The sequence below is a fragment of the Poecilia reticulata genome, linkage group LG16, assembly GCF_000633615.1.
Source record: "Poecilia reticulata strain Guanapo linkage group LG16, Guppy_female_1.0+MT, whole genome shotgun sequence".
NCBI classification, from domain to species: Eukaryota; Metazoa; Chordata; class Actinopteri; order Cyprinodontiformes; family Poeciliidae; genus Poecilia; species Poecilia reticulata.
The window spans coordinates 22,954,432-22,967,113 of record NC_024346.1 but is presented as its reverse complement, the minus strand read 5'-3'; the positions used below and the strand labels follow the sequence as shown (position 1 = coordinate 22,967,113).

Here is a 12,682-nt window from a genome sequence, read left to right as displayed (position 1 = left end):
GTGTCTTGTGCTTTTCCATCATAATGTTTGGTTTTGGTAGTTGTCTGGGATCTTACAGGTTCCCGTGTTTTTTCTTGGGTTTGTTGCCTAGTTTTTGTGTTCGTGTTTTGTTTCTCAGAACACCATGTTCAAGTTCTGCAAGTCATTTCATTTCAACTGAGCCGTTTATTTACTTATGCTGATATTCAGTGAAAGAACCACATCCAGTCTGGTGAGTGCTCTTGTCAAGTCATGTTTTGTGTTCTTCCTTTTAGCTTGGATTCCCTGTCTGGTCAGGGGAAGAAAAAAAAAACTCTTTCCAAATTGGTGTTTGGATCCTAATCTGCCTTCAGGCTTTCAGAACTTTGAAAAAGCAGATTTGATTACAAAATGAATTAAAGCAATTACTGTGCTGTGATAGACATTAAGTAATGTACAACATGTCCCACACCCAGCATGGGAATCCAGAAAGTTGAATTGTTACAATTTGAAGAATAGGGTATGAGAATTTACGTTTAACAATTAAACATTAGAACGAATGAGTTACTTTATTGCTGTTTTTATTGTACTGTAAAACAGTACAATAAAATTAAGAGCATCTTTCCTATAAGGTCCTATCAATAAAAGTTAAAGATACATCACAAACACCACTATGTACAGAAAAAAACATGAATGAAAACCAGACACACACCAGTTTAGTAGTAGTCACGTAAAATGTGATCAAAAAAAGAAAAAAGTTAAAACCAAGTCATTTAGTTTTCTTAGATTGTTCAGTGAACACCACCCAGTCAGAGTGGTTTTGATGGGCCACTCATCTTCTTATGAAATGAGTCCCGCTGCTGTGGTGTCATCTGTAAGCTTCATTATTTGATTTCCTGGAAATGCTGGTGAGTGTATAATGAGGAGATAGAGGAGAGGAGAAAGTGATGCACAGTGAGCTGACAGTGGAAAACCCCCCTGTATGTATGTTGATTTTTTTTATGTAATATTTAACAAATCTGTCTTCTCCTTATTGTCTTCATCCTGTCTTCAAAAAGAGGCAAGTATCAGTTCAGTCAATGTGAATCACATTTCTCCTTCAGCAGACAGTGCATGTAGAATAATTTTAGCTGCCAAATGTGAGACCTGAAACCTGCCGGTTGAAGTGAACCGGAAAGGCAGCACTTTTAAAATTTAATTTCCACAATGAGAAGAAATAGAAGAAGCATCGTGGATGCAGATTACAGACATCTATTGAAGCTGAAGCTGAAAGAAGTTGTTTCTTTCAAAGTGAGGCTGATGTGTGTTCATTCTAGATCTTCTTTCTTAATGGAGCTCATGCAGGCAAGTTCATGCTGAAGTAGTAAGTGTAAATCACCTTGAATTATTATCTTCATTTTTGGGATTTTTTTTTTCTTGACTCATATTTGTTGCTATTTCTAGAAGATACTTTTGGACAATAATAGAGCAAGTCCAAGCAACAATGTCTCAGCAGGATACAAGCATTGATGTTTCTTTTGTTTCTCAATTTAATGTTTGTGATTTCATTTTTTTCCCCTTCCTCCTGACTCAGGCTTAGGTTGAAGAGGCGTCTAAGCAGAGGGCATGTTGGCTGGCACAGGTCTTTAGAGTCCTGAGGGACATGCCATCCGGGGCTGCAGCCGTACGCTGATGGAGCCTCTCCAGCTGCCTCCTGGCCTGGTCTGTGGTCATAAGATGCTTGCAGGAGCAATAATCACTAAAACATTGACCAAGCAGTCATAAATGCAAAATATATATCCATCCATCCATTTTCTTACACCCTTGTCCCTCAGTGGGGTTGGGAGGGTTGCTGGTGCCTATCTCCAGCTAGTGTACCGGGTGAGAGGCGGGGTACACCCTGGACAGGTCACCAGTCTGTCGCAGGGCAACACAGAGACACACATTCGCACCTAGGGGCAATTTGGAGAGGCCAATTAACCTGACAGTCATGTTTTTGGACTGTGGGAGGAAACCGGAGTACCTGGAGAAAATGCATGCATGCACAGGGAGAACATGCAAACTCCATGCAGAAAGACCAGGGCCGGGAATTGAACCCAGAACCTTCTTGTTGCAAGGCAACAGCTCTACCAACTGCGACACTGTGCAGCCCTATATATGATTCTGCATTTTTATAACAACTGAAGGCAACAAAAACACTTAACTGTGCTATTAAATGGCTCTATGTGCTTAGAAAATACATAATAGTGCCCCGTTAAAAATCAGTGCTAGTTCATTATTTTAGACATTTACTCTTTAAATTGCATTAGTTGAAGCAATTGCTCATAGCTCATTTGTGCTTGTTTGTTTGTTAGTTTGCTTATATTTATAAACCTTAAGTACACGTATCTTGATATTACATTAAATGATAATAGATTTACACGTTAATTTCTGATAAACTTAGTTGGAGTGTGCTTACCTCTAATTGATTCTAATTGATCATAAACCACATTAGTGAGAAGTACAAATGAAGGAAACCTATTTGTCTCAAAAGCATAATGGGGACGTGCATAACGGGAAAGCAACAAATTAATTTCAGACTGATAACCTGATAAATAATAAATGAAAAAGAACGACTGAATCACAACTGTTATTATTTAACGTGAAGCTGGAGCTAAAAGATTGGTAAGTACTGCATTTTAAAATGTCAGAACAGGTGCAATATAAGTTTGGGATCTTGCAAATCAGAGAAGGGGGATGTTCATGAGAGGTACTGTTGTTGTTGTTAGTTGTTTTTTTTGTTTAAGTCTGTTGAATTCTGCGTATCTTGATTTTTTTAATATCAGATCAAACAGCAAACAGTGAGTTATGTTCACAGTTTGTAACTTAAAGTTCTGCATGCGTAATACTGCTCAGACAACCACACTGGACTCATACATGCACGATTCATAATGGGCTCCTTCAGTTGTTAAACTGCCAGAAAATGATCTCTCATGTCTAATGTGCTGTTTATTGTGTGGGCTGGTGCACTTTCAACCCATCTTTTTACCATCCCTCCCCCTCCACCCCCCATCGTAGTCTGCCTTCTGTCTTTTGTACATTTCAGAAGACCGTCTTCCTCCCAAGAAGTGAAATTACAGAAGAATCTCCACCAGCAAGATGTAATAAAATCCTATTCATCTCGCACGCTAAAACTGCCACACACTTACCAGGAAACTCTCATCCTAACAGAATTATCTATTAAGTATTAGAGTGAACTGCAGCCAGTGTACAGCTCAGCACCAACCATTAAATGCTGGCCATGTAATGTGATCTCTGAGGTTTCAAGTATAGTTGTGACTTAAGATTCAGTTACGTGCTGATGACCACCAGATTGCAATATTTTCCCATCTGATGCCTCCCAAGTGAAAAGCGTGTCCTGGACGAGCTTTCAGCAAATAAGCTCAAACAACAAATGACTGAAACTTGCCCTGTGAGAGAGGTAAGTGTTCAGGCTGAGTTTGTTCCTCAGGAACAGGAAGGGCACCGGGAGGTTCTTCTTTGTTGCTGCTCTGAGACATGCCGCCTAAGTTACATTCTGAAAGGCTGTCATGCATTTTCGACATCAAAGTCCTACTTTGCAGTCTGTGAAGTGAATGCAAGATATCTATGCGAGCTCGTCTGAGGTACATTTCCAAAAATCCAAAACATTAGAGCTGTTGAGTTTTCACAGGATTTGACTGAGTCGTTATTTCGTTTTTTTTCCCCCTGAAGTTTTTAACTTCAAAACTGCTCTTGTAGAAAAGAAAAACCCAAAACAAAACATAAAAAAGTGTCAGGAGCATTAAGCAAAAACTTAAAAATGACAATGCTGTGTACAAAACGCCGTGGGAACCACATTTAAAATACTCAATAGATATTAAATACAATAAATAGACAATGATGTGAAAGCGTGTTTTTTTGCAAAACATAAACATCAAATAATGTTTATTAGGTAACAATAGCTTCCCGAATTATTACGGTATGTGAAAAAGTCATTTTCTCCTACAACCAGTAACTAATTGTACTTTTGACTGCAGCCACTCATATCCTGGTCATGAAGGAAGAAAGCAGGGCAAGACCATCACACAACCACAACGCTGTTTCATTGTGATGTTCTGTTTTTGAAATGACATAGAGTGTTTTACACCAATAAAAATTGTTCCACTGTTGTCTCTTTGTCTCTTCCACAGACAAAATATTCTCATAGATTACCAAAATGTTATTTGACACAAGTAAGGTGGTAGTTTTTTAAGAAAAACTTTTTTATAGGAAAGCCTTGGAACTCTTGAAAACCGCTTTTGCCAAGTCGCTTTCTGATTGCTGAATCATAAACTCTGGGGCCTGTGATGCATTAGATATTGTTCTGGTTTCTTCTGGGATCCCCTGTATGGTCAATGATGTGCTTGTGGACTAATTTTGATTGGCTTTCTTCTAAAGGTTGACCACTGTTCCATTTATTTTTTTTTCATTTGTAGATAATGGCTCTTACTGCAGTTTACCTTATACATGACTTTGTAACCTTTTAAAGACTAATAGATGTGAAATACAGTTTCTTGTCTGTTGCTTTTTCAGATCTTTGTAGCTACTTTTTGTGTCTCAGGCATGTTCTATTTAATTATGTTTTTAATACTACCGGTCAAGGCAGGGAGTGGCTAATGAAACTGAACTCCCGTAATGTCCAGCTCAGTTTGAGCTTCAGAATTATAATTTGAAAACCAAATTTTAAAGAAAGGTAAATGTTAACCTTTTTCAGTTTTAGCCTGTTTTCAAAGCTTGTATTCAAAAGCTTGCATTTTATTTGTGTGAAACCCATGGATGGTGAATTTTATGTAATTTATGGCGTCCCCTTGTGGCAAAGCTGTAAAGTGCAGCTTTAATGTTTATTTGTAATGCACACAGACACACATACCTCCAAAGAAATACGATGCTTAATCATTTTTAAATGTTGTACAATATTTCTAATACAGATTAAAGACTAACTTAACCAATTTTTGCCTATTTTCATAACTCCACAAAGAACAGTGATACTTAAAAAAAAAACTTACACCACCTTTTACTCAGGCTTTTTGTCAATTCATGAGTCACTTATGATATCTTATCCTCTATTAGAAGACGATGAAGAAACTTCCTATTTTATTCAGCCTTTCACCTCTGTTTCTTCTTGTTTAATTTAATGCTCATTCTATTGGTATCTAATACACAACTTAAAATCTTCTGGAAATACATTCTTACCAAAATTAAAAACCAAGCTGTTGTGCACAGTAAGCAACCCAATAGAAAAACAATATGAACAACAAAACAGGTCAGTGAAATTCATAAAAAGTAAACATGGTGTTCCTTGGTAATAAAAAAGTAGAATGTCAAATCTACATTTTCCTCTATTGAGTGTATTGTAGTGCCTCCAGTGCATTGTTTTGTGTGTGTTTTGCCCAGCTCATCAAAAATATTGAGTAAAAGTCATCTTTTATTCATGCTGGTTACATGAGTCAAGTGCATAATTATAAGTGATTGACCTCTGTAATAGTACTTTTATGTCCCTGTAGTCTTGCCACGATGTCTTATCATAGACTAAACCTGCCAAGAGCCCTTCTCTCTTTATGAACTCTAAAGGAGATGTTACCCAAATCCATCCTGTCTGGCTATGATTACTTATGCATTATATTATGAGATAAATAAATCAACAGGGTAGTAATGTGGAGCAGTAATCAGGGACTAAGCATTAACGTCTAACAGTGAATCCCCATCTGTAGTTATAGAAGGCTAGTCTTGGTCTGCAGGGATTAGCATCTTCAGAGGAAGCTGATTGGTGCAGCATGTTAGTTGGAGAGAAAGGGTGTATACTCCGCCTGCCATCTTTAATCAAGCAAGGACTTCATAAAGTTAGATCTGTAAAATAATACTTTAGAAAACATTTGATGAAATCCCTGGATGATTATGGGGGAAAAAAAAGGAATAACTGATAATACCTAAAGCAATACTTTCATGACTCTGAGCTATAAACAACTTATGATATAATTCAGTAGCTATTGTAGCTCCACTTTGAGGCACTATTACATTTCTGTCTGTGGGAGTCAAACAAGTCAAGAAAATATAAATCATATCTGACAGATTACAGCAGACTTCATTAAAAAATGTTTAACAATGCATGGAGCACACGAAGAAAACACTCCTACATCAAAGGAGGTGTTGATTGCAAGCCATAGATTTATTTATTTTTTCCCCAGACAGATGAAAGACATCAATGCTTTAATCACATTTGTTCATTGCAACAGTTCATATTCATACTTCTTGATCCTGAAATTTAAACATAGGCTTTACGATGAAAGACTGTAAAAAAAAAAAAAAATACAAGCTTCCAAGAGCGAGTCCCATTGAAGACAGCAACAGACATGACTGGTTAATTCAAGGGAAACCATGGATTATATGTATCTGTAGTCAAAGATGTCGTATCACGGTGGGATTCAAAGACCCAAAGTAGGCCTATTTCTGTAAGCACAAATTCACATCATACGTACGCAGTAAGCACATTTGCTTAAAATGGTTTTCTTTTATCTCAACTTACTTGCTGTATTATCTCTGAATGAGTACAAAAATAACCCATGATTACAATTTCCAATAAGATTAAAGAAAATTATTATTAGTGCTTCGCATTTGTAAATTAGGAAACATTCGTTCTTCCTTTTCTTATTTAAAAGAATATAACTATACTGTGCTCTTATGCTACAGATTGCAAATGCCCACTGTGCATAAGACAAATAATAAAGAAAATAAAACAATGATTACCTCATCTGTGCCGGTATAACTGAAACACCAGTATCTTTACAAAACAGATATTGAATGTGGATTTATTCAAATTAGCAATACTGGAGTTTTTGAACTTGACATTTTATCTCTTAAATTTCACTAACATTCAGATACAGTACATTGAGAAGCTGGTTCTAGATGAAGCAGCAGACATATGCTGACTAAACAATTTATTTTTTGCACCACTGATGCATTTGCTACAAAGCTAAGCTGCAGTTCATTTAGCCATAAAGCTTTGACAACCAGAAAACGCAGAACGGGCACAGAAAAGCCAGCAGAGAGGTAAGTGCACAAGTTGAGAACAGGTTCAAAATCACCAAGCAGTCACAAAGACAAGCTTAGACAACGAATGAAGAAACTGCAGATGCAAAACGTACTATCTACTCCTTTCCCTTTTTATTTGTTTAGGACTTTTTGAACAGCATGGATTAAGTCATGCTTACGTCACACATATCTTCAAGACGGTCAAGCATATGCAAAAATAATGACAAATACTTCTCAGACTTACCAACATGACTGCAGACAGAAAACTTTACTGACAGCTACAAAAATAAAAACTCCACAAATAAGCACAAGGGCATTTTATATCTGCAAACTTCACAAATCTTTTGCCTAAACTTTGGTTGTCATTTCAGCATCAGAGTGGAATGATGCTTCCTAAAGTCATGGTCAATGTGGCTGCTCCTGCAGAAGCTCAAAAGCTAGCTGTGTGATGTGGCGCCATGCTTGCTGGATGTGGCGCGACTCAGTACTGCGTGCACAGATGGCGAAGCGCAGGACGAAGCGCCCAGAGAGCTGGCAGGGCACCAGGTGCAGCTCCCTGCTCTTTGTGATCTTTTTCAGTAAGTTCTGGTTCAGTTCATTGGAGCCCTAAGAGAAGGGACAGCGTGATGTTGAGATTCCTAATCGGCAAACTTTTTAGAAAGAGAAGAAGTTTGTTACATCAAAAAAAATGGACTAGAATAGTTCTTAAAGAAGAAGAATCAGGTTCACACTTTTAAACATTTTGCAGACTCTAGTCTAGAAGCTGGGTATACACATTCCCTCTTATCAGAAATGTTAGAGCATTATTTTTACTGATTGGTTCATTGGCAAAAAAAAAAAAAAAGTTTTTAAGCATATAACATTTTAATAGCTTTGAGGTCAGAATCGTGTATAAAGCTTAATACCCTGCATTGTCCTTTTGGAACACCCACCTTTGTCCAGCATCCGTCCCAAATGTGGATTTGAGATGGAGGATGTCCTTCTTCTCTACATCATTTGAATCACTGTCTGAAACCACTGGCAGCATAATGCAACCTTTAATGTCGGTTAAATGTTCAGTGCCTTAAAGGAACACTTTGCCATCCAAACGTACTTGTTGTCATTGTGGAAAATTCTCCTGTCTTTGCCTCATCAGACAACAAAATATTTTCCAGTTGCTAAGTCCAAGAGGACAGCTTCAACTTTTTACAAACTTGAAGATGTCCATTCCGGAGGAGGAGATTTTTTTTTTTTTTTGGTCAGCATTCATCCATGCATGAGAATGTAAAACTAGTTTCATCTTGGGTAGAGACACGGCAGCTTCCTGCTTTGCAGGTCAGCCAAATAGCAGTTTTGAGTTGATCCTGAACGTCCTAAACAATTTCATTTCTTTTCCTTATTTGGAAAACTGAATTTGACATTTTCAAAGTCCCTAGCCGAATCCTGTAAACAGCGAATGGATTGCACTTAAATTTAGAGGAACCTCTTCCAATTCTATATTGAAAAGAGGACAAATATTACAGAAATGAACAGATTAGAGAAAATCTATGGGGCTGGTGTTGTATGTTATTACCTTAAGCCTGAAGCAAACCAGTCCGAGAACAACTTCAGCACAGATCTCAAACCTCTTGTCTGCTCTTACCAGGCTCTCAAACTCTTTCGCCAGCGCCACTTGCTGTAAACAGAAGACACCAAAATGCCCTAAAGTTCAACATAAAATGTACTCAGGAATGCACAGTGCAAGTAAACAAATATGAAATTTCATTTGATGATTTTTTTTTTCTCAAAATGTCAAGATGGAGGTTTTAATAATTAAAGGGTCTAACTTACAACCATGCAAAAAAATATCACTGGGTCAAGAAAGACATTTGTCAGAGAAGATCATCTTCCCTGACAATTATTTTTTAATCGAACATGAGATTCAGTAAGAAAACAAACTAATGAAACTGAAGAAGTAACATTTCTGAAATAAAATGTTAACTTTTCAACAAACTTGCCGTTTTGTTGGTGTTGTTCTGTTTATTACTGTGGGAAAGCAGCATAACAGACTAAACATTTGAAAAATAAGGTCATAATATTCCACATTCTGAAGCATTGTTTGGATATTATGTCCCTTTAATTGTTATTATTATGTCTCAAAAAAACACAAGAAAACTGAACTAAAAGGTGTAAGATGTGTCATTTTCCTCACTAGATGGCAGTGTTGAGTTGCGTAACTAAAAGCGATCTTTAAAACAACCCATCTGGCAGTATTTAAGAACTGCATGTAATCGTCAGTAGTTTGACATCTGATGAAACAAGCTAGTCATGTAAAGGTTTACATCAACAAGAGGCGAGTCCCGGGAGGCATAACATCAGCCATATAATAGATTCTGCTTTCAACAAATATGATTTTCAGACGGGCTGTGAGTGATCAGCCATGCTGCTGCATAATTTATCCACTTAAGATCAGAGAGGCCCTTGAGATGCTGGATGAAAGTGAGCATCAGTCTAGCCATGATAATAAAGACAGGACACACACCGAACACGAGCAACGGCAATTCATCATTTTATTTATTTGTTTCCAAAAGGTTTAGTAGATAATTAACGGTAGTAACCTTATTTCCTGTCTTGTACTTATTGTATGTTCATTAAATATTTATTTTAAAACGCGAGGGTAACTTGTTAGTGCATGCTGCACATGTAGTTTTTGCACCTTATAACACTCCCTCAACCCATCATCCATCAGTAAACAGAGATCTATTGCTTACATCCTGGTAACCGGCTCCTCAGGTTACCTCCAGTGGCTCTCAGCTTATGCCATCATTGCTCATCAAGGCTATTTTGTGGACAAAAAGAGAAGCTACTTAAAATAAAGTGGCCACAATTTTGTGCCTTATTTATGTATGTAGCTGCAGTAATTCTTCTCAGAAGCTGCCACTTTATCTAAAATGGAGAATAAACATGAAACAGGCTCATTTGATTGACGGAGCAGACCAGAGGGAGGAGGAAGAGGAGGAAGGGGAACGCAGACAGCCAGGCATTCAGCCGTGAAGGATTTAAAGGAAAAAAACGAGCAGCAATGCGGTCAGAGATGGGAGGAAATGTTGCTACCGAGAAGGAGATATCAGTCACATGTGTTCTATGTCTGGCAAGATGGATCACGGTTACGCTGATGAAGATGAGTCAGGCAGGGGCACAGAAGAGGGACGTTATTGGAGAAGAGGATTTCGAGGGGTTAAATGTGCAAAGCGAAGATGGAGATGGCATTTACCATAAAGCTCAGTTTTAGGGATGGGTATAAGAGAAGAATGTCAAATAAATAGAGGAAGAAGGCAAAGTCAGTCAGCTCAAAAACGGGACTTTTTGCATTAACGTAAATAATATTTTCAGTGTGTTCATGATTGGCCTGTCTTGTATTTCTCTGTGTTGGGTCAGTGATGGATTGTTAAAAAAAAAAAAAAAAACCTTATCTTACACCCGGTCATTGCTGGGACAGATTCCAACCCCCCCCCTAATCCTACACCATAATAATTATTAAGACAGTGTGGAAAACGGATGGACTTTATTTGCACTGACATGATGAAAAATTATAGGAGATTTATTTTAAAATTATTAACAAATATCATTATAAAAGTCTATACCTGCAAAAACAGAATTTAATCAGAATTGCAAAAACATTCATATCAAACATCGTCATTCATCGACCAACAAAGAAAACCTTAATTTAGAAGAGAATGAAAAAAATGAATTTCAAAGAACATTACACACAATACTGTGAAAAGTGTGGGGTTGATATTCTTTAGGGAAACTGGTCAGGATTTATTTCTATTAGTCAAAAAAAAAAAACTGGAACCCATGTATCCTTTTCCTTCCAATTCACAAGTATGATCCACTTTGGGTTGATCTGTCATACATCCCAGTGACACCAAGACACAGCAGGGGGGGCCAATATTTCAGATGAATCAACTCATACAAAGGCAAAGATACATTTGGAAGCATCATATTCAGTCACTCAGCTGGTTGCCTACCTTTCGTATGTGAGCCTGCAGGCCCTTCAGCCCGTACATTCGAAACACAAACCACAACTTCAGAGAGCGAAACCTTCTTCCCAAGGGAATCTGCCAGTGCTGGAGTTCGGAGACAGAAAAGTGGTCAATACTACGACATTTGTGTTACTGCAGATATTCTGGTCTTTTACAATGATGATTTCTCTTACTCTGTAATCCGTGACCAGCCCTGTTGAAAGAAAAGATAATAATGCTGATAATCAAATGTTGGTGAGACGATAATTTTGTATTCACACATGAGGTGGTCAAAATAACATACTAATCTCTTTGAGGTGATGTTCTTAGTTCACCAGGCAAATTTTTTTTTTCCATAAACATGAATTAATTCAGTGAAACGTCAACACGTTTTAGCTTCGGGATCGTTTCGCTGATAAAGTGTCAGGCTTATTTTTTTTATCTGGCCAGGTGTTGTTCCTCTCCAATGTGCCCACCTTCTCTATCTTACTGATCACAGCCTTGTCACTCCACAACGCCTTCAGGTAGCTGATCTCTGTAGAAAGGGGCTAGCTTGTGCTACTAACCACTAATTAGATTGAAGAGTCCGGCTTTTGTAAGGTGCCTCGATGTGGAGGGCGGCAGCTGCCTCTGCCTTTCAAACAAATTATAGTGCAAATCTGAGCCCATCTGCAGACTGAGACAATGCTCACCCCCCACACACACAAAGCACGTATAACAGACATGTTCACAGAGACATGGGTTATATCATCAAAGGTTATCTTGTAAAGGTGTTTTTCGAGCACTAAATTGCTCAAACACAACATCACTGTTTGCGGTTGTAAATAGATTAAAATTCAAAATACTTTTATGGGGTCCAACTGCTCTGCATATTATAGCTGAAGGTGACTGAAAAATGATTCAGACTCTACCTGATTCTTGGTTTTCATGTTTCAGGTAGAGAGGTTCCATTTTAAAAGCTCCAATGATGTCTGCCCTCTTCTTCACCCTGTTGATAAAATCAGATAACATTTGTACTTTATTGTAAATTCACCCAAAATATTTTTGACCATTGTATTCTGAAATTCATAAATTATGGACTGCTTTTATGATGAATCAGTGAGAGGATGAAAAATGCATTTATATAAATTCAGAAATGTCCAAAAAACCTACTGTCTCAGGATCTTTTATTTTTTCAGAAACTACTCATCAGACAAAATTTTTACAGTTTCACTTTCTATTTATGGTCTTTTTTCAGTTCAGTTTTGAGTGTTTTTACAATACATATTGGGATAAAACCTGTAGAAATCATTTTTTTCTCACTATCTAGTAATTTCCACATGCACATTCAGTAATGTCCACACTGCCCAATTTTCTATTTATTTTGTTGTCAGAATGAGGAAAAAGGTTATTTAAAAACCTCTTCTGACGCCATTTTATCCTGTAGAGCAAGCACTATTTAGTAGATGCTGATAGATGGGCCAGGTGGAAGGCTGGGTTCTATTTTTACAGTGCAAATGATGAAGGTGTAGATGGATATCAGTTCTCATTGTAGCTTCAGGGATCCATGAGTGAAAGCAAAGACAAATGTGAAGCTATTGTGTCATATAGCATGAACGCTGACTTTTGAAGAATGGGTTACTTTCTTGGAAAAATATTTCTATCATTCATATATGTAAACTATTATTCAATGTCTAATTGCAGTAGCACAATTA

At 37.5% G+C, this 12,682-nt stretch overlaps 1 protein-coding gene across 1 annotated transcript in view; it reads right to left on the bottom strand.

The window, feature by feature from the left end:
• Positions 1-6,119: 6,119 nt before the first annotated feature.
• Positions 6,120-12,682, bottom strand: part of ddc (dopa decarboxylase) — an 18,226-nt gene continuing 11,663 nt past the window's right edge. The window contains exons 10-14 of the mRNA XM_008432141.2: positions 11,900-11,976; positions 11,183-11,202; positions 10,995-11,093; positions 8,558-8,659; positions 6,120-7,611 (exon numbers count right to left, since the gene is read on the bottom strand). Coding sequence (XP_008430363.1) covers positions 7,411-7,611; positions 8,558-8,659; positions 10,995-11,093; positions 11,183-11,202; positions 11,900-11,976 — 499 coding nt within the window. The 3' untranslated portion in view covers positions 6,120-7,410. The remainder of the gene's footprint in view (positions 7,612-8,557; positions 8,660-10,994; positions 11,094-11,182; positions 11,203-11,899; positions 11,977-12,682) is intronic.